Here is a 22,953-nt window from a genome sequence, read left to right on the forward strand (position 1 = left end):
CATGAGATGCAGCAGAGCAATAGAAGGCTAATTAGCTGCTAACGAAGGTCGTTGAATCACAGAACGGTTTGGTTGGAAGGGACCTTAAAGATCACCTCCTTCTAACCCCCCTGCCATGGGCAGGGACACCTTTCACTAGACTAGATTGGTCAAAGCCCCATCCAACCTGGTCTCCCAGGAATTCTGCTGGACTATGGAATGGGGGAAAACCCGGACTGGATTTTAAAAAAAAAAAATTAAAAAAAAATAAAAAAAAATGAAGGGTTGGACTTGATGATCTCAGAGGTCCTTTCCAATACAGCTGATTCTATGATTCTATGATGGGGCACCCACAGCTTCTCTGGGCAATCTGTTCCAGTGCCTCACCACCCTCACAGTAAAGAATTTCTTCCCAATATCTAATCTAAATCTACCCTCTTTCAGTTTGAAACCATTTCCACTTGTCCTGTCACTAGATGCTCTTGTAAATAGTCTCTCTCCACATAAACCTACAGGTCACCATGAGCTTGTTATGCATCTAGGCTGAGAAAGCATGAATGTGGAGTAAAATCACAGTTCTTATTTTTAAGAACTGCATGTCAGTGTGACCTCATTAGCTGTTACAAGGTCACAGGGATGCTCCTGGCTCTGGAAATTGTACTGCTTGTTTAAAATACAGAAAGACAGTCAACAGTTTAAAAGCTGGTGCTGTGTTCTTTTGTGTTGCCATAATGTTTCACCTGTTGCAGGAGGTGTTAGAGGTGGAACTGGACAGACTTCAGCAGTTCTTCCAGGAGGTAAAGGTTTGTCGGCTTCCCCTGAATCCTGCACTTGTTGTCCAAGGCATAGAGGCAGATGTAAGTCTACCTTGTGTGATGGATTGCATTTTTAATTTTATTTTTTAGTATAAAGGGGAGAGGCAGGGAGTGCCTGCACTGACTGGGAAGTGATGTTGCTGAGATTAAGCATAAATCATCTGGTAAACTGGCATCAGCCTAATCCTCTTTAAACTGGAGGCTTTTGTTTAAGGCAGAGGTGAAGGGGCTGGTGGGGTTGGTGCTGCATGTATATCACACATTACACAGAAATGGCACCAGAGGTTTCCAACTCTGAGCAGCCTGTTCCCAGTTCAGCTGCCCTGCCGTGGTAGGGATTGGCAAGGACACTTGGCTTCCCTAAAACTGAGACCTGGTTACCATCCAGCCTGCCCAAGTAGCTCTTGGTGTCAAATTTTTTCTCATCTGAAACTCTCCCCTGTCACGTATGGGAGCAGCTAAAGGTCTAGAGCAAGGTGTCTGCTGAGCTGAGACTTGCTCAGAATTACTAAAATATTAAATATTCATGCTCACCTTCATCTATTAACCCCTATTAAAAATTACTTAAGGGTAAAGGAAACAACAATGCTCTTTAGTGATACTTGACTTTACTTTGACCACAGTACTAAGATTCAGTTATTCTTTGTTCAGAAATATTTTCGTAAGCAACATTAGGCCAGGAATAACCTGTTCCATCTCTGGAGAAGGAAAATGTATCCAGCATCAATTAAAAAACAAACCTGAACACCAGTTATAGCTGTCTCATTACAGCAATTTGTGCTCTATTTTTGTTCTCTAGTTCATTATCCATAGTGGACTTGAGTCTAAGAGGTGCTGATCCCTTGAATTGTCTTTGACCTGTGTTTCTCCAAGTAATTGCTATTCAGCCTTGATCTGGCTGAGAACTGAGGTCTTCCAGCACCCCACAGGCTTGGGCCAATTGTGTATGAGATAAGTCAGAAAAATTTGAAGCCTGCTGCTTCTCTCTGCTTTCAGGCTTTTTGGAAATGACTAATGGGAAGGTATCTCACCATAAAGTCATGCTATTTATACTGCTCCAGCTTGGCTGGACAGATACAAAAAATGTTTAAATGTAAGTATCTGAAGAGAGATTATTTTTTTTTTCATTTTTCTTATAGGCTATTATCGTTCTATAAATACATCCAGCTTCTTGATTGAACTGTACGTCAGTATAATCATGCAAATTAGAACTTTTAAGTGCTTATAATTACCTAAATTTAATTCATTTTGGTGTCATCTATTGATTTTACCAGTAGCAAGCACTGCTCCCAGCTCTGTGATGCCTTATCTCCCGGTAACCTTTCAAGCACTTACTGAGACATTTCAATTGACAAAATTCCATAGGGGGTTGGGATTTCATCATGGATAATGGCTGCTGCACTTTGCAGAGGTTTGATGTGTCTAGGACAATATTTGCATGCTTGTACCATGCTTTGAGATGTTTAGATGAAAAGCAAGAGGCAGCTGTGTCTGGTAGGGGTTTTGTTCAAATTAGCCTCCATTACACTCCACCCTGTAAGGACAGCAGTGGCTCTTGTGGGGCACTCATTATTTCTAGAAACCAACCATTAATTTACCATTGTTTTTAGTTGTTTTTCAGTGGGTTTCCCCGCCACCCCCCTCTTTTTTTTTAATGAGGATAGTAATGCCACCCTAACTCACACAGGATTTGCAGTGCTTGGCTCATTAATGCTTTTCGAAGCCCTTTGAGGTCTTCCAGTGGAAGGAGCTATAGGGCATGAGAAGGCAGAGTTTATGTTTAATTAAGATAAATTCCACATAAAATAGATCATGATTTTTGGAATTTCCTGTAGCGTCAGCCAGACTGAGGTTGCCAAAGAAATTCACAGGTTCTTTGCTGTCATAAGGATTGTCTGATTGGGCAGGGGTGGTTTTTTAGAAAATAATAGGACCCAAGGCTTTTCAACACTTTACAGATTCCCATTAGATCAGTCTTACATACTTAGACCTCTCAGTTCCAGCCAAAACTTATCATTAGCAGGCCTGGGTGAAAATGAAAAACAATTAGTACAGAAAATATTATCCATTCTTATTATCTGATATGGAAGTGAAATATTGTCTGGGTCATTTTTCAGACCCAGTTAAACAGTCAGTAATATAAAAAATTATTTAATTTTTGTTATCAGTGCTATGAATAGTATTCAAAGATGGTATCTTTTTCAGAGGTATTGTTTTGGCCTGGTGTTTTGTGTATGTGACCCTGTTGTTCTTCTGTCTCATTTTGTTTTCCCCTGAAGTCATGTTCATATTTTACGTCCAATGCTTTTCCATTAAAAATCTCCTTCATTAACGCGAATGCTCCAAGTGGAAACATCAATGTTATCTTTAAGGTATGTTCTTTCTCTATTCCTCTGTTTTTTTGCTATGGAAAATGATTAAAATTCACCTAATATATGTTTTAAACTTTGAGCCAAAGCTGATTTGGCTTTGCTGCTCACTTATCCCTGTTATTTTTGACTCTAGAACTTTTAATGGAATATGTTGAGGCAATACATTGAGTATCACCTTTTTGAGTGATACCTTTTTGAATCAAAAAATTTCTTGCAATTTTTTTTTCCTAGTGAAGACAACCAGACTAAAATAAAAAATTTATATTTTAAAGCTAGTTTATTTATCATGCTGAAGTCAGAAGGCAAGTCTCAGAGAAGAGATGGTTCAGAATGACTGAAACCATTAGCTTTTCCCACATGTTTCTAAAAAATCAAAATACTGGAGGGTTAGAAGCTGCATTTGCCTCACAGAACTAATTCTACTCCTGTCAGGCAGCATGGGGAAATGGACTGAGGAACACAAGGTGGAGGAGACAGCAGAGGAGCTCTGTCTCATTGGAGTTTCCTGGAGGAACTGACTCCAAAAATAAACTCTGGTTTATTTTCCAGTTGTCACCTAGAAAAGCTTCAGAGTTCAGAACGGTCCATCTACAGAAAGACAATACATGCATTTTAAAACTAGTTCTCTTTCAAAAAAAGCAAAAGTTTCCCTAAGAGTGGATACTGGTTTTAGACAAGTCCATAAAATGCTGATGGATACAAAATGGTCAGTGTTGCCAACGGCATTACTCCTACATCTTTTGCAGAATCATTTTCTAAACCAGAAGTCTAAAAAATTGATAAAAATAAATAAGAACAAACAAACAGATTTCTACACTACCTTGATTTAAATTGACCTTTAGAGCAGCTGTGATTCTCAGAAAGGTGAATCTCAAGGCCTGTTAGGGGGAGACTAGCAATTCCGAAGGTTTTCTGAATATTTAGAGACCTGGTTCTTATGCTATTTAATCTAAAAATCACCTTCTCCTGGCAGCAAACCATTGTGTTAAAGTATCTTTTACTTGTACTATAGTTCCATTCCTTATTCATGGCAGATGATGCATGCATAAAATGATATGCACTGGTATTGTACTAAATTGTCTGCTGACTGCATATGTGAGGAAAGGTAAGTGGAGAGAATAAGATTTTTTGCAGGTTTGGGTACTAAGAGGAGTTGCTTGGGGTCAGTGTTACCTTTAAATGAAAGAAAAACAGATTTGGATATTTTGGTTTTAAGATGAGTTTTATGTCTCTTCAAGTACTCGTTTCATGGCAGTAAACGTCTGTAAATTGGAATGTTTATATGAAAAGGAGGTAATGAAAAAATAAAGCTCTTTAGATACTAGTGAAAGTCATGTATTTTACATAGGGTGAGATGGGAAACAAAAAATCAGGGCTGTTGTTTTCAAAGGCCATTTACTCAGCCACGGTGGAAAATAATCTCTTCATTAATTCTTGTGGCTACAATTAAAGCCCCATTTCACTGAGATTATTGTTTGACCAACTCCATGGGGAGAGGGGTCATCACTGTTTGAAACTGAATATGAATTGTGTCATGGATAAAATGTAAATTCATGATAAAATTCCCCTTCAGCCTCCTGCAAATACCAACTTGTGAATCTTAACGTTAGACAAACGCTGCCATTTGTAAAAAGAGGTCTAGCATTACGTAAACTTTAAAATGTAACTAGATTAGGATCCTACCTCTGGATTAAATTTTCAAATTCTAATAATTACATAGGAATAATAAGCAGAAAGGCCACACTTAATCAGAGAGCATTTGTTGCCATCTCAGTAGCTGCCAAAACTGTTCCTGCTTATGTGTGCCATCCACTCTGTCCTCTTCTGACACAGAGAGAGAAGTAGCAACTGAGGAGAAAAACAAGAGGATTTATTGTAAAATGAATGTAGCTATTTTGGTGGGGGAAAAAAAGTCCAAATTAAACAGGAAATTATTTCTTTCTGGCATTGAAGGAGAAAACTAAATTTCATGTGCAATTTTCACAGATAGGTGATGATCTGCGTCAAGACATGTTGGTTCTGCAAATTATTCGAGTGATGGACGGCATCTGGCTCCAAGAAGGACTGGATATGCAAATGATCATTTATAGGTGTTTATCTACAGGGAAAGGACAAGGTCAGTTTTAGATTACAAAAGGAACCTGCATTACATTATTCATATTTCATGTAAATGGAAGTATACAAAAATCATCCCTTTAACTTTTGTTTTCATGGGTGTCTTATCTATATTACCACGCAAAGAAAAAAAAAATCACTCAGATTTTCAACTTCTTGTGCCCTTGATTGTACACTTGCCTACTCATGAATGCTGACTTTAATTTATTTATTCTACCTCTCCAGAAGTACAACTGAACTCACTAGATTTTGTAGCCACTTAGGTTAGAATTTTCCAAAAACCTCAACAGCATCAGCTGGCACCAGATTCTTAAGAATAACTTCACACATCAAAACGAGGGCTTTGGAGAAAATTGGCCATAGCTACTGAAGGTTTAATCCAGAGTGGTCCTACATAGATGCTTAAATGAGCCTCCATGCACGTGGCTACAGAAAGTACCTGTAGACAAGTGATGACAGCTTGGCAGTGTTGATTTTGAAATATTGCTCTAGTGATTAATGTTGCTTTGGGCAGGCCTAACTCATCTGAAAGCTTTATTTCTCTCTTTTATGGTTCTTATAGCAGAGCTGTAGCAGGGTTACCAATTGCTTGCTAAAGAAATCTGCTGACAGCAGTAAGCTTGCTATTTTTTACTGACCAAATCTTTTACTGGAAATAATCCTTGCTCAAATAAAAGACTGATGTATCCAGATTACTTGTTGTACCAAAGCTATTAAAATAGAAAAACTGAAAGGAAAAAAGTCATTGCTTTCTGAGCCACAAAGTGAAAATGGGAGAGAATGAGTGATTGAAGGAACTAAGAGAAAATACAGATGAGTTCAGGCATGTGGCAGGTTGTTATGGTGACCTGAAAAAGACTCCTCCCTTCTTTTTAGAGATGGGAGTCAAAGCTTGAAAGCTTCTGCTTCAAAGGCCAACAATACAAGAATACTATTCCTGAACATAAGATTTTATGTAGACTCTTTCATATACCAACAAATTGATTTTTGCCAAGGAAGATACAGGGAATGTCTCCAAATAATATTCTCTGCCTGACAGTCTCTTCCTTTCAGCATCATAGCAGCAGAAAACTTCTCAGTGTCTCACAGTTTTTCCAGACATCATTCCTTATGAGTTACAGAAGTGTTAATATAATTTATTTACAGTTAGTGGTTAAGGATAAAAGGACCAAGTGACATGCTTGTGGTCATGCAAAATGCCTTCTTAAGGAGACTTGTGTATGCAGGTTTTCCAAGTCCTAGGCTAATGCCTTACTCCATAGACCACCTTGTCCACACAGGGGAATAGAAGATGATAATTTCATGGCCATGGGAACACAGAAATCACTTTTTTCAGAAACATGAAATGTGAATACAGCACTGGTAGAATGCTACTTTCCAGACATGGTATCGAGGAGGAGCCTCTCGCCAAATGAAATTATTAGAGAAAGTCCTTCCTGTAATGCAGAGTTGAAGGGTGGTGTGCCAGGGGACCACACATGGGGACAGGGACAGAAGACAGAAGGCTGGCAAGCCAGGTCTCAGTTCCAAAAATGGAATTAAGTTCATGCAGTAGAGACAGAGGATTGAAGTGAAGCATTGCAAAGTGTTTGGCTTCTCTCTGCGCTTCAGAGTCCCAGTTTATGACATACTGGATCAGACTAATTTCAACATATCTAGCATCCTTTCTGCCAGCTGTGATCATCATCATGTACTGCAGAAAAATTTGTGTAGCTTTCTAGACAATAAAAACATCTGAAGTAACTTTAATAATAAATATACAATTCTATTTTTTATAATTTTTTTTAGGTTTGTACATATTCTACCCACTTTGAATCTCATTAAATTGTTGACCTTGTTGGTACCTTGAGGCAGTTTATCCACACTGTTGTTATTGGTGGTTTTATTTCTCATTCACAGGACTGCCACCTTTTACTAAGTGTCCTTTACTTTTAATTTCCAAAGAGCAAAAGAAAAACAATGCTGATCTATATTTTCTGTTGCATTCATTATTTATAAGCTTCTAATTATGTCTTTTTTTTCTGCATGGAGCGATCCAACAACAGGCAATATGCATTGATGGTCTTCATATCTTTTTAAAGCTAAAGATTTTTCATGCAATCTCTTTTCTGTCTGATTAGGGTTGGTACAGATGGTGCCAGATGCTACTACACTAGCAAAGATCCACAGGGAGTCTGGACTGATAGGACCATTGAAAGAAAACACAATTAAAAAATGGTTCCATCATCACCATCCTCTGGAATCAAGTTACCACGAGGTAACATCGTAATGAAGCTTATTACACATTTTGTGTTATACCATGGGAAAAAAGAAACCAAATTACAGTAGGCAGCAAAAACAAGTGGCTCAGACACGAGACAAACAAGTCACATGCATAGAAGCCAAGGAGTTGACTTAAATGCCACTCTCTAAGTATTCATTCCTCTGTTTCAGGTGTATTATATTACATTTTCTGTAAAAATGTGTCATAGAGATTTTTTGAAATTTAGTAGTAAAGTGAAGAGAACCTGGAGTAGAAATTGAATCTTGAATGCAGAAACATCTATTTTTTAGGTCAGCTCTCTCCCTCTCTAAATATTTTATTTTATGTAAACCATACAAAGTTTTGATGAATTTCCTGTATTTGGAAATTACCATGTAATTATCCCTAGTTTTAGAATGCTGTTTTATCAAAACTACCTAGTCATATTATACAAAAGATCATGCTTTTCATGTCATATGTTCTCATGGCATCCCATATAATGCATCTGATTTTATGAAACTAGATTTTATGTGTGAGCCAAAAGTTTGGAAATTTTATTTATATAAGTGAAGGTTTTCCAAGGAACTCTTTCTATTAGTTCTTTGTTGACTGAGCATGTTCAGAGGCCCATGAAAAACCTTTTAATGTTTGTGTTGTTGGGATGATTTTTAGAGCCCTTTTTTGTGCCAACAGTAAATCAGTAGTGAAAATTTTAAACTTAAAGGAGTGCTTTGAGTATTTATCACTCTGAAAATGAAGTGGGTTTAGAGCAGTTTGTTAGTAGGTGTAAAGTATAAATATGTTTGATAAACTTTAGTATTTTAGTAATTATTCCATAGGCATTTTTTCATCCTTAGTCACATTTTGACTAAGAGCACTTGAATTCCTAGTATATCATTTGATTCAGTTAAACAGGAAACAATCTCTGTAGCATGCTTTTTTTCCAAGTTTGAATGTTTACAGTGTTATGGTAGAAGTGCAGGCAATATTTCAATTCAAAAGTGAAATACAATTAATTATTGATGGAAAACTCGATTTCTTGCTGCTGCTGCTGCTGTTTGTAAAAAGTGCCTTTAATGTGGAATATTCTAAAACTAATTTCTACCCATTTTCTTTCAATTTTTTAAGCATATAAAATGCAGTCAGATCTGATTGCACAGGGTATGCATAAAATTACTACTATACATTCACTTTGTGCTTGCTAGTGAATGAACCTTTGTCTTCTTTTACTCCTTAATAATTTTTTACTCACACAGTACTGCATCTAAGGTGCTCAAAACATTGATGCCAAACAAGCTTTAATATCCTCATTTTACACTTGGGTGAACAAAATCACAGAAAGCTGAAGTATTTTATCCAAGGTCATCAAAGTGAGCAAGTAGCACAGTTGGGAAAAAAAAATCAGCCAACTCATGTGCTGTGGCCTAAGTCTTGCACAGTGCTGTCATCCATATCAGCCATTGCAGGAATCCCTGCATCTACAGGGAATTCCTGGGTGCCTAAATAATCATTTACCTTGGCTGATACAAGTTTTGTCCAGGAACATAAAGATCTAGATTAGGATGGCTTGAGTTTCTATGTTACATAGCAAGCAGAAAACTATTTAGCCTTCCTGTATTTCAGTTCATTTCTGTAAAATGGGGTTCAGCTTTTTGGGTTGGAATATTTTGAGAGTTGATTATTAGGATTTGAGAAAGGCAGCTGAGTTCTGGAGAAAATAAGATCTGTGCTGTTACAGAACATGACAGTGGGTGTAAAATAACCTACTTTGTTTATGAAGCAAATGGTTAAATTTGTGAATTTTCGTCTAATTTTGTAACAATTGTTTTTACAATATTCATGCAGAACATTGAACAGAAAATTTTTGCTTCCTGCCAAGAAGCTTGCTTTCCTAATGTACCTTCCCCCTCAAAGTTTTCCATAGACTTCCAAGCATCTGTAAAGCACAAGGTGAAAACCTCATGCATAAAGTTGTTCTTACATTGTAACTTTGAAATCTGTGTATTACTTGAGTACCATTCCTACAAACAACTGTCTCTTAAAGTTTTAGCAACAAGCAAAGCATTTGTAGAACTGCTTTTTTTTTGTTTTGGTTTGGTGTTTTTGTGGGTTTTTGTTTTGTTAGCATCACAAACCAACGAGTCTGCGTATTTCATGTAAGTGCTTTCATTTTCCCAACTAGGCAATAAGGAATTTCTTTTATTCCTGTGCTGGCTGGTGTGTCGTTACCTTCATTCTGGGAGTCTGTGATCGACACAGTGACAACATCATGCTCACAAAAGCTGGGCACATGTTCCACATAGATTTTGGAAGATTTTTGGGTCACTCACAGATGTTTGGGAACATCAGAAGGTTAGTATCTGCAATAACACCCGTGGTGAACTTTAAAGAAGTGTTCTGAAATTTCACAGCCTTATCAACTCCCATTAAAAAAAATACAAAGGAGGTCATGCTTCTTTTTCTTTCAGAATTTTCCAAAACGACGTATTTTTATTGTTTCTTAAAACCTCCATAAAAAATGGAGGAATGACTGGAAAAGGAATTAAAATATGTTGGAGATCCTCTTTCAGTGTAAAGGAGAAATCTAAATCCTTGTTTGGTCAGAGGTTTGAATGATGCAGTTCAGTGACCAGAACAGTAGACTGGCCTATGACAGAAGAATTCTGATGTCCATCAGTTTTTTTCCTGACAGAGAAGTGGTCCTGTAATGGATCCAAAATCATACATTTATCTAATTGACAACTTTTTCCCTATATTCAGAAAAGAAACTAAATTTTCCAAATAGACATGGAGAATAATGACATTATGCAAACTTTTTCATGGTCTTTTGAAGCTCTGGGTCCAACCACACTGAGCTCAGGGGTTGTTTTGCAAATATCTGATTTACCTTTGTATCTATCTGTGATGTAACTATCCCATGACAAAGATAAATCAAATAGTGTGAGCAGGTATCCAAGCTCCTAATGTGAACATACTAAGAAGGAATTAATTGGAATGGAATAAGAATAGATAGGATAATATAATGCCAGTATGTCCAAAACACAAAGCAGCTGTTAAAGCAGAGTAAAGAATGGATGAACGATCCCTAATAGTGACAAGATGAGTAGTGTGTGTATGTCTTTCCTCTATGTTTCCTATGTATCAGAATTGTTTGAGCTAATTGTTCTTTTTTTTTTTCTTTAAGCTGGCCTTTGACTGCTCTAGACTATCTCAGTGTGTTAGACAGACATAACAATGTGGGAGTATTGATATGAGAGAAGCTGATGAGGATAATAAGTACTTCTAAGCCAGGCAGTCAAAAGATTTAGTTGCTGTGCTCAGAATTATCATCCATCATTCAGGATATGCTCCCTTAATCCTACTTATTTGCTGTGGAAAGAATAAAGCAGAACAGAAAAATAAAAACAGATACTCATGCACACTCCTTGTGCAGTGCTACATCCTTCTCTACAGCAAAACTTCTCTTGGAAAATAACAGGAATTTCCTTGAGTATTAATTTTACATAAGCAATGAATTACCTAGTTGAGTGAACAACAGGGTGAAGCAAATATAGGAGGGTAAACAACAGCCAAATTTAAACAGAAATCATGTAATAGCAATAATAAAAATAGATATTAATTTTACTGTTTTACAGCTCAGTTACCACATCTTCTTATTAAGTCTATGAAAATAACTTAAAATATAGTCACTTCCATAAATAGCAGTGTTTCTCAATGCAGTGTATTGCTTATAAGCTATAGAATAAAATCATACATTTAGGACCTCCATTCATGGACTGACCTCGTGGTTCCTAAGGAATCCTTAGGTCTCCCACGTAACAGCAGGTTGTGAATACCATGGGATAATCATTGTTTTTCTCAAGCCTACATGCAACTGGGAGATACAGTATCAATGACTGTAGTTCTTATGAGCTGTATGCACCTTTGTGAGTTGTAACATGTTATTTTTAATACAGGAACACTGGGATATCACATTTTTATATCTCACATTTTTAAGGTTCCCTCAAAATTTGAAACTCTCAATGCTATTTGTATCTACTCATTCCCACAAGGAAAGGCCTGCAATAGGCTTAGCCTCTGGCTTCTTTAGCAGCTCTTATATTATACTTTTATTTGATTTCTTATTAGATTTTTATTTGAGTTCTTTGCACCCTCAGCATATCATACTTGTAAAATAATATTGAAAAACCAGCAGCACAATGCTGTCAAACCTTTAGAATTATTAGTGCTGACTCTTGGGGGTTCATGTAGTAGATGCCCTACATAAACTTGTGAGGTTCTATAGGTGGCTTTAAATAATGAAAAGCTTCTGATGCAAATCCCTATACATGCAGCTGTTCTTTACACACATCACACAAGCAAGCTTTTTTTTTTTTAAGGAAAGAATGAAATCTATGCAAGTGAGTGAAGGCTTATAGAAAAGGCATCCCTGTCTGAACTGTTTAAAACAATAATTTCTTACAGAATTTAGGAAGCTGCTTGCCACAGCTGTCCATTTTCTATTCTCAAGGAATGCTTTTTGCCATTATGAAACCCTAATTCCTTATAAAACTTCCTGAGGATAGATCCTCTGCAGTGTTCTGCATAGGGAGTGTTTCTTCTGAAGTGCAAGGAGTACTTTGGCAGCTGTCATGCATGGGCTGCAGTTCTTGATATCAAATCCAATATGAGTCTTCAGAGAACCTTTTGGGGCTGGTCTGATTCATGCAGTCATGCTCACTTTTGTGCTCCTGATGAATAACACCCCAACAAGGGATTCATTAACTTTTCTAATTCCCACCCTCATCTTTAAATGATATCCAATAAATCTACTCAGTTTTGATTGCAAGTCACAAATCAGTTCTTTCTGATTTCAGATGGAAGAGGAATCAGGAACTTGCTGTCTTTGCTACTTCCATGTACCTTCACAATGCAGCAAATACTTTAAATACTACTAATAACCTGTCTTTCCTTGCATCTAGAAGCTAATATTTCAGAAGTGTTGGAGGGAGACATATGATGTATCTAACAAATAGCATAATAACAGAGCTTGGCAGAGGAATTATTCCCAAAGTCCCAAAGGGATCTTTCCTACTGAACCATGAGATTTTATTATCTTTTTTCTTTTTTTTTTTTTTTAAATCATACTGGATGACACATTTTGTTAGTGGTAATAAAATGCTCCTTTCATTCTCTAATCCAACCTCCACTTTTGATATATTATTTCATTTAACTGTCTTAGTCTTCATCTATTGAGTATCCTGTGGCAATCATCTTAGACCCATTCCAACTTAAATAGGTACAATATTATCCAGGTAATCATACAGGACTAGGTCAGTCATCAAATGGTTTTGGAAGAAGGTGTCTGGCTTATGGTTGTGCCTGCCATGCTTTCTTTGGCTTTTGTTTTCTTATTTTCAGTTCTGACCAGTTCCTTTGGAACGTTTCTTCTTGGTGAATTAAGCAGGAAGAGATTTATTTAAATCCTGTGCTAACTGAACTAATCCAAATTTCTGCAGTCTCATCCTCCCCACTACCAACCACTTCCAGCACTGTCATCTGTATTTTTTCAGTCAGTGATGTGTGGTGTGAAATTTGGTGGCAAGACATGAAGTAGTCCAGCTCATGGCACACTGTAAATTCACTGTCCATTCTGTTATTTAAATATCAAGTCATCCTGATTATAGGCAGCACTCACTGGCTGTTCTTTTCCCTGATCAAAATCGCAGAGAGTCTCTTGTCTCTTTGCCAAACTAATCCTGGGTCTTGGCATGGTTCTCCCAGAAAATCTGTTAAGCTGGTTTCCTTCTACAAAGTTAATTACTAGAGGCAGCCTAACTATTCCATTGGGAAATTCCAGTTATTAAGGAAGTTTCAAAAATATGGGAAAATTATGTTTCCCACACTTTCTTCCTAAGTCAGTGTTTTCTTACACTGGAAAGTACCTAAGAAATTCTGAGCATATAGAAATGTAGAAGTGCCTCTTTTTATTTTAAAAGTAAAACATATCGTTTTTAGTGTTAATAACCTAAAATTAGTGTTACTGTCTCACTGGAAGTGTTTATTTGAAAAAAAAATTCTTATTTTTTCAGATATTTCTTTCTAAAACAGAAATGTTGGCACACGGACGTGGAAAAAATAAGGTGTACCTGCATTTTTTGGCTACATTGTATCTACATTTGTAGAACTTGCATAGATTTCATTCTTTCTTTAAAAAAAAAAAAAGCTTGCTTGTGTGATGTGTGTAAAGAACAGCTGCATGTATAGGGATTTGCATCAGAAGCTTTTCATTATTTAAAACCACCTATAGAACCTCACAAGTTTGGCAGAGGAAGAGCTGTGTGCCTGAAAGTGCTAAATATGATTGCTATGTTACATTTTTAACCCTTGGACATACTTGTGAAGTGCAGGACAGGTCTCCATCCGAGCAGGAAAGAATGAGCCCAGGGCTGCAGGTTGCAGCGGGTTCGTTCGTGCAGGTCCATCAGTGCAAGTCCCAGATCCCTGAGGTGGTTTTGATGGTTTTGAACAGCTTCTAGGCACAAGCTGTTGTCAGGGTGTTCTGTTTGTGTTGCCTGCTGCTCGGAGTGCAGTCTAATCTCCCCACACTTGGTTGCCTGTGGCTGTGTCCTTCTTAAGATTCGTGCCTTTCTGACTGCAGGTCGTGTGATTGTGCCCCTGGAGGTAGCTGGCAGGTTGAGGTGGTGTGAGGGTGGGCCACCTGGAGCAGGAAAACTGATTGACAATCAGTGAGTTTACATCAGCTCTTTCCAGTAATCCACTCAAAGAGGATTTTGCCAGTATTTCCACCTGAAACCTATCATTGCTGTCTTGGTTTTATGAGTCTGGGTGGTTGGTAGATTGGGAGGGACAAGAGGTTGATAAATGGTTAATGAGGGCATGAATGTAGTTACTTTTGTCTTTAATTGCTCCAAGGCATCTGAAAACTGAATTTCTAGCTAGACAGAGTGGGAGTAGCAGAATTCATTTAAAGCTACCTTTTCTCAGGTTCAGCAAATTCATAGGCTGTTTACCACTATGGGTCTAGTAATGTGGGGATTCAGACCAGCTTTACAAAGAGATGACTTTATAAACCATCTCCCTCAGAATAGGGCAGAGCTTTTATGTCATCTGCTTGACAATCAGGTCACCGAAAAATGAGTTTAAAGTAAGAGGCTAGAGTGTGGCCTCTTGTTAAGTCAACGTTTCCTCATCTATGTGGTCAAGAAGAAAACTGGCCTCTGACTTCAGTAATGGCTTAAAATTTTACTCAGCTCATAAGGAAGAGCAATATCTTGAGATACTTTGAAGCAATTTTGAAATAAGACTGAAGTGGAAGAAAGCAGATTTCAGTCGAATGACTCAGTTTCTGTAGTCATTACATAGGTGAGGGGTTGTTAGAGATGAAAGTAAAAAAAAGGAATTTCAGCCTTGACAAATGAAAATGAGTAAATAGAGGTGATGAATCCATTGTTTGCGTGTCCTGCCTTTTATTTTAAGAGGAGCTTTAGTTCTATTTGAGTCTACCAATGTGCCAAACATTCTTAATGCACAGGTGTGTGTGATGAGATGCCCACAATTATCTGCATATCACCAAAGCTCATATGCTTGCCAGTCATTTATATTGAATTACACAAATGCTTCACTCAGATACATTCTAAGTTGTGCTGTTTAAAGTTAATTATTTGGTTTGGGTCTGTGAGGTTTGTGAATCAGGCCTTTGCATTTTTTCACCAATACCATGAAGTCACAAAGCAGCTTTTAATCCACTCTGCAATAATAACACTTTCTAAGTTATTTGACCACCTGTTTCACTGGTCAAACATATTTGCAGTTAAAATGCAACTAAAATACACTTCCATAAACAGAAGCAGGAATTGTTTAGTTGATGCTGTAATGGGGTCTGGTTTTGGTGGTAAGCACCTCCCTATTTCATTTGACAGCATGAACTTCTTTGCAGATTTAAAAGCCACTGAGTCAGACAATGACAGGAGTGTGGATTGATTATAACCCCAGACTTCGAAATAGATTAAGTAAATGATCTGCAGTGGTCTCAATTCTGATCTTTCAAAGTGAGCTTTACTGATATGAAAGAAAACCAGGTCCCACAGAATGAGTTAACGCTTTTCATTTTCTTTTTTTTTTTTGTCTTTATGTTGGAGGGGCTGTTGTGAAGGTTTTCTGAAGATAAGATGATCTGGCCCTTCCCACTGAGAGGTGTAAAACTTTTTGCCAGCACTGCAAAGAGAGAGCTATTGCTCCTGGGTAAACAAGCCCACCTTCCTCAGCCTCTCCTCACAGTCACGTACCACCACCATCGCTTTTGCTGAATTACTCCAGTTTAGCAACATCTTCCTTGTTCTGGCAGGGTATGACTGCCAAGTACTAAGTAGAAGATCTTTCACTAATAAGTAAAACCTTTTTCTGTTTGGCGTCTTTCAGTCTTTTCATTTGTAACCACTGTGATGGGATGGAGAATGTATTAGTTCATTTTTTTAGTAGAAGTCTATTGTGAAAGGTTTTGACTGTGACAAAAGTTTGGATTAGCAGTGTTTTAGAAGGGGATCTGGGAGTTATATTATGGTCAAGTTGAGTACAAGTTGATAAAATACTGAATTGGAAAGATTGAAATGTGAAGTAATCCTTTTGCTTCATGTAACACTGGGAAAACTTCACATTCAGCTGGAATATTTTTAACATGTTACTTTTAGATAGATGTGGATAAGGAGTCCAGAAAAATTACAAGGAGTCCGAGAAAAGCAATTAAAATTATCAGACATCTGAAAAACAAGGCTTGTGAGAAAAGGTTGAAACAATTGTCTACAGAAGATTGAGAAAGACAGTAACAGTCTGAAAATACATTAGAAGCTGCTGTAAAGGAGACAGGATCTTCATGTTCCCTTAGGAAAGAACAAGAATTAATAGGATGAAAGCATAGCAAGGGTTAGATTAGGCATTAAGGGAAAAAACACTGTGAAGGAATATACTAGAACAGAAATTTGATAGGGAGGTTTAAGAAGAATTCAGTCAATAAAAGACTGTGAGAATAGGCTAAATAAGCGTCTCAGAAGCATGTTTATAGTTGATCTTGTGCTGATAAGAAGAAAAAATGAGTATCTCTTGTGGTCCAGGCATATTTCTTTATGAATCTTTATGTGTTTGCTGGAGATGAACTGTGTTGTGCAGTTGTTCCCTGTTTCATTCTTCAGCGTATAAAAGGAACACAATTGCTTATGCTTTTTTCTATTTCTACAAATATATGTGATTACTATGATTAAATATTTTCATTTGGCTTAGAGAAATAAGCACTCCTGTGCATTTATTTCGTGTGAGTGCATTCTTCAATAAGCTTTTGGCTTTTGCTGCAAAGGATGTCAGCAGCCAAGCACTTCCTAAAATCTTTTCCTCTTTTATTGGATACATCTAAATTCCACATAGTCATGCTGAATGCTATCAGTCACTCTTGACTCAGCCAACACGGTTTTAAAGCAGTCAGGGAATATCTGGGGGCGTGTGGTGCTGAGCAGCTGGTTTTAAATTGCACAGAGTTCTGTCTGGTTTCTCACGCACTGTCCAGATGACAGCTTGGCCTACAGCTGTTTTGATCTCATTGTATTAATGTGTGTGACTTGCACTTTTCCATAAGTACACCATTGGGAAGTTTAGATTGGATCAGAGTAAAGGTCTTTTGTTGTTGATTATCTTACCTGCTTTTAATATAAAGGTGTATCGTTCTCAAATGTTCTGTACTGTGAGACTCACAGTAGGAAAAACTAAAACAATTGTTGACCTTACAAGCTTTGTTAATCAGTTTACATCTAGTGCTTCATAACAAATCCTGATGATCTTACTGGTTTTCTAGGAATGCAGCATATTTCTAGCCTACAGTTAAGTCCCAGTAGATGTTCCCATCACCCCAGACCAAGTTTATTTTTGCATGATGATCTCTTCATTTGCTTGAGGTTTCCTTTCTTCCTTCCCTCTCATGACATATCATCCAAACATTTGTAATCTCCAGAGGAACTGTAAAACACATTCCCATGAAAATCTTAAATCTCTAAAAGTAGCACATGAGAAAAAAAAAAAAAAAGAATAAAACCACCATAAAACCAGCCTTGCTTCTCACTGAATGGCTTGAGTAAGCTCTTTTGTCACAGCCATAGTAAAGTATAAGTCTTTAAAGTCCAGGACTGCAATCAGACTCTGTCATAAACAGGAATATTACCTTTTTGACTGATTTCTATTATAAAACCAAAGGGTTCATTAATCTCATCTGGGGCTTTAGTGGGGAGGGAAAAAGAGAAGGAAAGAAAAGGAAAGAAAAGAGTAGTTGAGTAAGGTGGGTTTAATGATTTTGGGAGGTTTATTGGCTTTACATCTTTGGTCTTTGGTCTGTCTCAAGCCTAGTTCTCTCAATGAGGCTTTTCTTCTCTAGAAATAATGGTATCCGACATTACAATTACACAGTAGAGGTCATTCAACAATGCTTCAATTCCATATTTCTTTGGCACACCATAAAGAAAAGAAAAAAGGCTTTTGGTCTACAGAGATATAGTAAAAGGCTTTTACTTGAAAATACTTCATCATACCAGTTTTGTTAAACTGATACCAGTCATTTCTTTAATTTGATGGAGGCAGCAATTTTTAATCCATACAGATTTTAGGCCAAGGGGCTCTTGTCCCACAGGCCTTAACTGTGATCTTGAGAGTCTGTTTTAGGGTAAGAGATATCTGATGTTTATATCTTGTGGATAACTTCACGTGAGCAAGCTCTGTAATAGATTTAGGTCCAAATGAATATTATTATTACCAGGGCTTTGGATGCATTGCTTATCTTCTGAATAAATGCCATCATGTGTTATGATCTTGGCTGTGTGCCACAAAGAAAGCTGTCAGTGAGAGATGTACTGGCTTGAATATGGAAATACAGGCTGTGCACCAGGGTGAGGTTCATTTGCACATGTGTGGGGGGTGTGGTACATTGACAACATGAGGGCATGTATTGCTTTTTTTCCTCATGCAGGCTAAAACAACCTCTGTTGTTTCCTGATGTAAATTTTTCCATGTGTGGTGGACCGTGACTGGACTTGGCTGTTTGTAATTTTGCTGGAGCAATTTTTAGGCTATCCCATGTTTTTTTATTTTCCAAAGGGGTTTAGGAAAGCAGTAAGGAATATTTTGCATCTATACACAGACATCGTGCCTGTCAATTGGTTTTTCAGAATCCTTTATGTGCTCTTCAGTGATTAAGCATCTCCTCCCACTGAAACTTTGTTTTTTAATACTATTGTGAGAAATGACTGTAGTTTTCCTTCTAGTGGGTCTTGCCTCCTGTATTCTAAGTTGGTTTTATGTGTTGGGGTTTTTTTAAGCTTAGATTGCAAAGAGTTCCCTTTATGACCAACCAGTTTATTTAGACACACACAGGACTGAAGCTTCAGCACCTGACTAGTGCAGGGATTACCTCATGGGAGAGGGTCTGATATCACAAGGCCTTAAGCAAAACCAGGGAAATCAGATTTCTACATCATATTTTGAGGTTAACAAGGGAAAACAGGCCTACCACCTTAAAAGACAGTGATAAACGATACTGAGAAATTTAAGAACCTCATAAAACTGCTTTACATCGTTTTACAAGCCAAATTAATCTACAAATAAAATGTAAATACCAAAATATCAGTTGTGCGTTCAAATGGATCCTTTTGCAACAGCAGTAAGAGAATTGACTAATGTTGCAGTGATTACATTATGTGGAAGTTGGCCCACAGCCCAGCCCAACAATGTTAAACACCATATTTCTTCCAGTAAAGTAATTTCTGATTGCAGTATCTGTTTTCATCTCAAGTAGCTCAATGTGGGAGACTTGGCCTAGCTCTGAAAGGGCTGTGTTTTCATGGTGTGACTGTGTCTCTTGATGCAGTTGGACATCAGAAATCAAATATGAATTTTGAAAAAGATGCATAGTATTTACAGCAGTAGTTTTGACTTTGGAACACTTTAGCCCAAGAACAAGTTTGAGTTTCAGACATTCTTGAGATGGTAAAATGCTTTCAAAGTAGGATTTAGATTGGACTTCTGTCCATAGATAAGTCAAGATGTTAACATTGCTAAGTTTCTGGATCTGTCTCTTTCCTATGGGCTTCAGCAGATTGACTTCTGTGACTCTTACTGTATCAATTTATTTAATACCTGATGTCAATTTATTTAATACTTAATGTCTATTTTAAATACTACTGATAAACAAAAGATGAGCCAGAAGATGAGCCAGAGTGAGTGAAAGAAGGTTCTGGGAAAATCTCGCTCTTGGAAATCAGTAATAGGCACAGGTTTGCAATTCTCTGAGAGCTACAGCACAAATCTACACAATAACTATGTAGCAGTCATGCTATAATAAAGCCCAGACACTATGAACTCCTGTCTTGCATCATTGTGGTGGTGCTTTTTTAAGCGACCTTAAAACACTCATTTCACAACAATCATACAGAAAAATGTGGAAGAAAACAATTACTGTTGTGGGCCTTCACCATGCCTAGTACTACCTAGCTGAAATTGAATAATATATTTAAAAAAAAAAACCAGACAAAAACACCTTAATGACCTGGACTGCTTTGAAGGTGAATGACAGCCATGGGAGGTCTGGATTTAGAGTTAGCTGCCATGTAAACCTGGAAAAATTTCCAGACATAAGGATGGGAAGGCCTCAAGCAATTCTTGTGACTAAAACCTCCAGCTGCAGCCTAGAATGTCATGACAACTTGTTTTTCTTTCTACAATAATAAAAGTCAAGCATCTTTACGGGAAAATTAGGAAAACTCTGAGGAAAACTAAAACTGCTATTTATGAATGCATCAGGAAGCAGAGTGTGTTCAGACTTGGCCTGTGTTTGAGGTTTTAGCAAGAAATAGACATCCTTAAATTTGCTTCTGCATTCAAACTTCACAAGAATATTTAGTTTATTTTTTGAATTAAGGGTTAACACACATATATTGCCTTGGAATAGAGCCCTCTAATCTGTTTACATGCCTCTGTGTACACAGTTGTGGTGAGTAAATCACTGCAGTCGTTTTTTCTGTGTGAGGATGCACTTTATCAGGCCTTTCTGAAACTATGGAATGATAGGATTGTTAGCAGAAGCCTGGCTAATCTGTTTTCTTCTGCAATAGCATGCCATAGCCACAAACCATGCCAGTGATAAGAAAAAAGGCAAGCCATGTTGTAGGATTCTGCATCTTATTTACTCTAGGGTGAATACAGAATAAATGTACAGACAACCAAACTGTGTTTTTATATTCTGTTTTAACTTGAGTCAGAAATATCTCTTCAGAATGGTGTATATTGAATGATAGCACCATACCTATTGGGGGTTTTTTTGTTGTTGAATTGTGGAGGTGTAGGGTTTTTTCTTAAATTCCCTTCTTGCCTAGTAGGGAGTTGATATTTATAACCCATCCTCTTTGAGAACAACTTTTAAATATTTCAATACCAGGAGAGAATTTGCTTCCAGATTCACTTTCAGGCTAGAGTCAAGAAATTAAAGCAATGAGAGTTTGAAAAGAAAGGCAAAGAAGAGCCAGAAGAGAACACCTGTTCAGTTGTTGGATTTCTCAGGAGGAAGCTCTTGGTCTAAAACCTGTCTCTGCCCCAATTAGTCAGTGACACCAGGCAGAGCAATAGAGATTTCCACAGTGAGGAAGGGAGAGATGAAATAATGAGGAAGGTAATACTGGGAAAACAAATGTGAATAATGAGTTACAAATATTAACTGTCGTGCATGATTAGCTGTTTTCGGTGAAATTTCTCATGTAACTGTTCTCTTTTCAAGGGACAGAGCTCCCTTCATCTTCACATCCGAGATGGAGTATTTCATCACGGAGGGCGGAAAAAACCCACAGCGTTTTCAAGAGTTTGTGGAGCTTTGCTGTCGAGCTTACAACATAGTCAGGAAACACAGCCAGCTACTCTTGAACCTGCTGGAGATGGTAAGAAGCTCGAGGATGAAACCAAAAATCAATTTCCTCTGGTGTTTTCTTCTCTTTTACCATTTCGCTGCTCCCTCCAGTAGCGCTGTGATTTGAAGAGGTATCAGCTGCACTGCTGGAAATGTTAGTGCTGCACTTCCTGTGCAAAGAAACTATCCAGTTTCAGTACTAATTTCTGAGAAAGGAAAAGCTAAGCTTCTTGGTGTTTTTTCCTTTTTTTAATGCGTTATTTTTTACAGAATAGCAGAAAACTGCAAACGAAGCTGGGTAGAAAAAGTTTCACATTCAGGAATTTCACTTAGCCCTTTTTCTAGGTCTTCAAAAATTCATTTACCATTCCTGTTTGTGGTTACAAGGCAAAGTAAGCTAAATATTTCACAGAGTGGGTGATTTGACAGTACACAGCAGCACTGCAGCTACAGTGATGCCATTAAGAATGGGTTTTTCACATTTTTAGAATCATAGAACCATTTCCACAGTCCCTTCTTAGGATGGCAGACACAGGAAAGAAGGAGCACCCATACTGACACAGGTTGAAAAATTCTTTTTATGGGATTTTAAGACCACTAGGGGTTTTTATCCTTAATTATTCTCACTGATTCATGTGCTGTGGCAGATTCCATAACTGCTTTGTGCCTCTATTTACTTGTGTGTGAAAGGTTAATGATTTGCCCCTACAGAGAACAATGAGAATATTAAATTAACTAATATTTGCTAAGATGTTTGGCTAAGATATTAATCCAAAACATATGTCCAGGGCCCCATGACAGAGGGGACTGGTTTGTGCATGAAAAAGTCTACATGACCTTATAAACAGAACTCCTGCTGAGATTGGGGTACAGCCAAAAAGTTGCTCTATAAACACAACTTTATTGTCTCCAACTTGTGCTGTGGGGGAGGGGGGGAGAAAGAGTATGGAGCAGGAACGATTGGTCCAGATCTCTTAACCTTGCTGCTAAGTAGTCACAGAGGTGCAGCAAAACTGCATTCCCATCATAAAGCACAGTTTTGCCCTAGAAACCAAGCAGAGTGCACTTGTAGGAGATGCTGTCCAAGTAAAAGAGCCTCTGGAAAACTCAGGAGGAAAACACCCTTGCTCTCTCATCCACAGCAGTAATCCCTGCATTTCTGAATGCTGCCGAAAAATGCATGCTGCAAATACAGCTACATCTTCTGCCCACCTCCTTGTCCCCAGTGCAGTGCCTTTTTCTGCAGGCAGCAGAGATAATGATGTTAGATTACTCTGGGATAATAGAGAGAGCGTGTTAGGAAAATGTTCCCAGCAGGGGCTCTGAAATAACTAGCTATCCCTGCCTGGATCTAGCTCAGGTTTGTCTGTATTCAATATGTGCTGCATCTTTTGTTTCTGCTGATCTTATAGCAGAGGTAATAGTGCTGAGCTGAAAGTCAGCATCCAGACATGTTTTGATATTTGTCAATGGGCTGCAGCTCAGTCAATTGTATTGCATTTC

General features: G+C 37.7%; 1 protein-coding gene across 1 annotated transcript in view; it reads left to right on the forward strand.

Moving 5' to 3' along the window:
- The window catches only part of PIK3C2G (phosphatidylinositol-4-phosphate 3-kinase catalytic subunit type 2 gamma), a 194,870-nt gene that overhangs the window by 117,248 nt on the left and 54,669 nt on the right, over positions 1-22,953 (forward strand). Inside the window, exons 19-24 of the mRNA XM_029963387.1 lie at positions 729-836; positions 3,074-3,166; positions 5,153-5,282; positions 7,402-7,538; positions 9,706-9,875; positions 21,325-21,481. Coding sequence (XP_029819247.1) covers positions 729-836; positions 3,074-3,166; positions 5,153-5,282; positions 7,402-7,538; positions 9,706-9,875; positions 21,325-21,481 — 795 coding nt within the window. The remainder of the gene's footprint in view (positions 1-728; positions 837-3,073; positions 3,167-5,152; positions 5,283-7,401; positions 7,539-9,705; positions 9,876-21,324; positions 21,482-22,953) is intronic.

This window comes from Manacus vitellinus, unplaced genomic scaffold (assembly GCF_001715985.3).
Source record: "Manacus vitellinus isolate BGI_N305 unplaced genomic scaffold, ASM171598v3 scaffold_5_pilon, whole genome shotgun sequence".
Classification (NCBI taxonomy): Eukaryota; Metazoa; Chordata; class Aves; order Passeriformes; family Pipridae; genus Manacus; species Manacus vitellinus.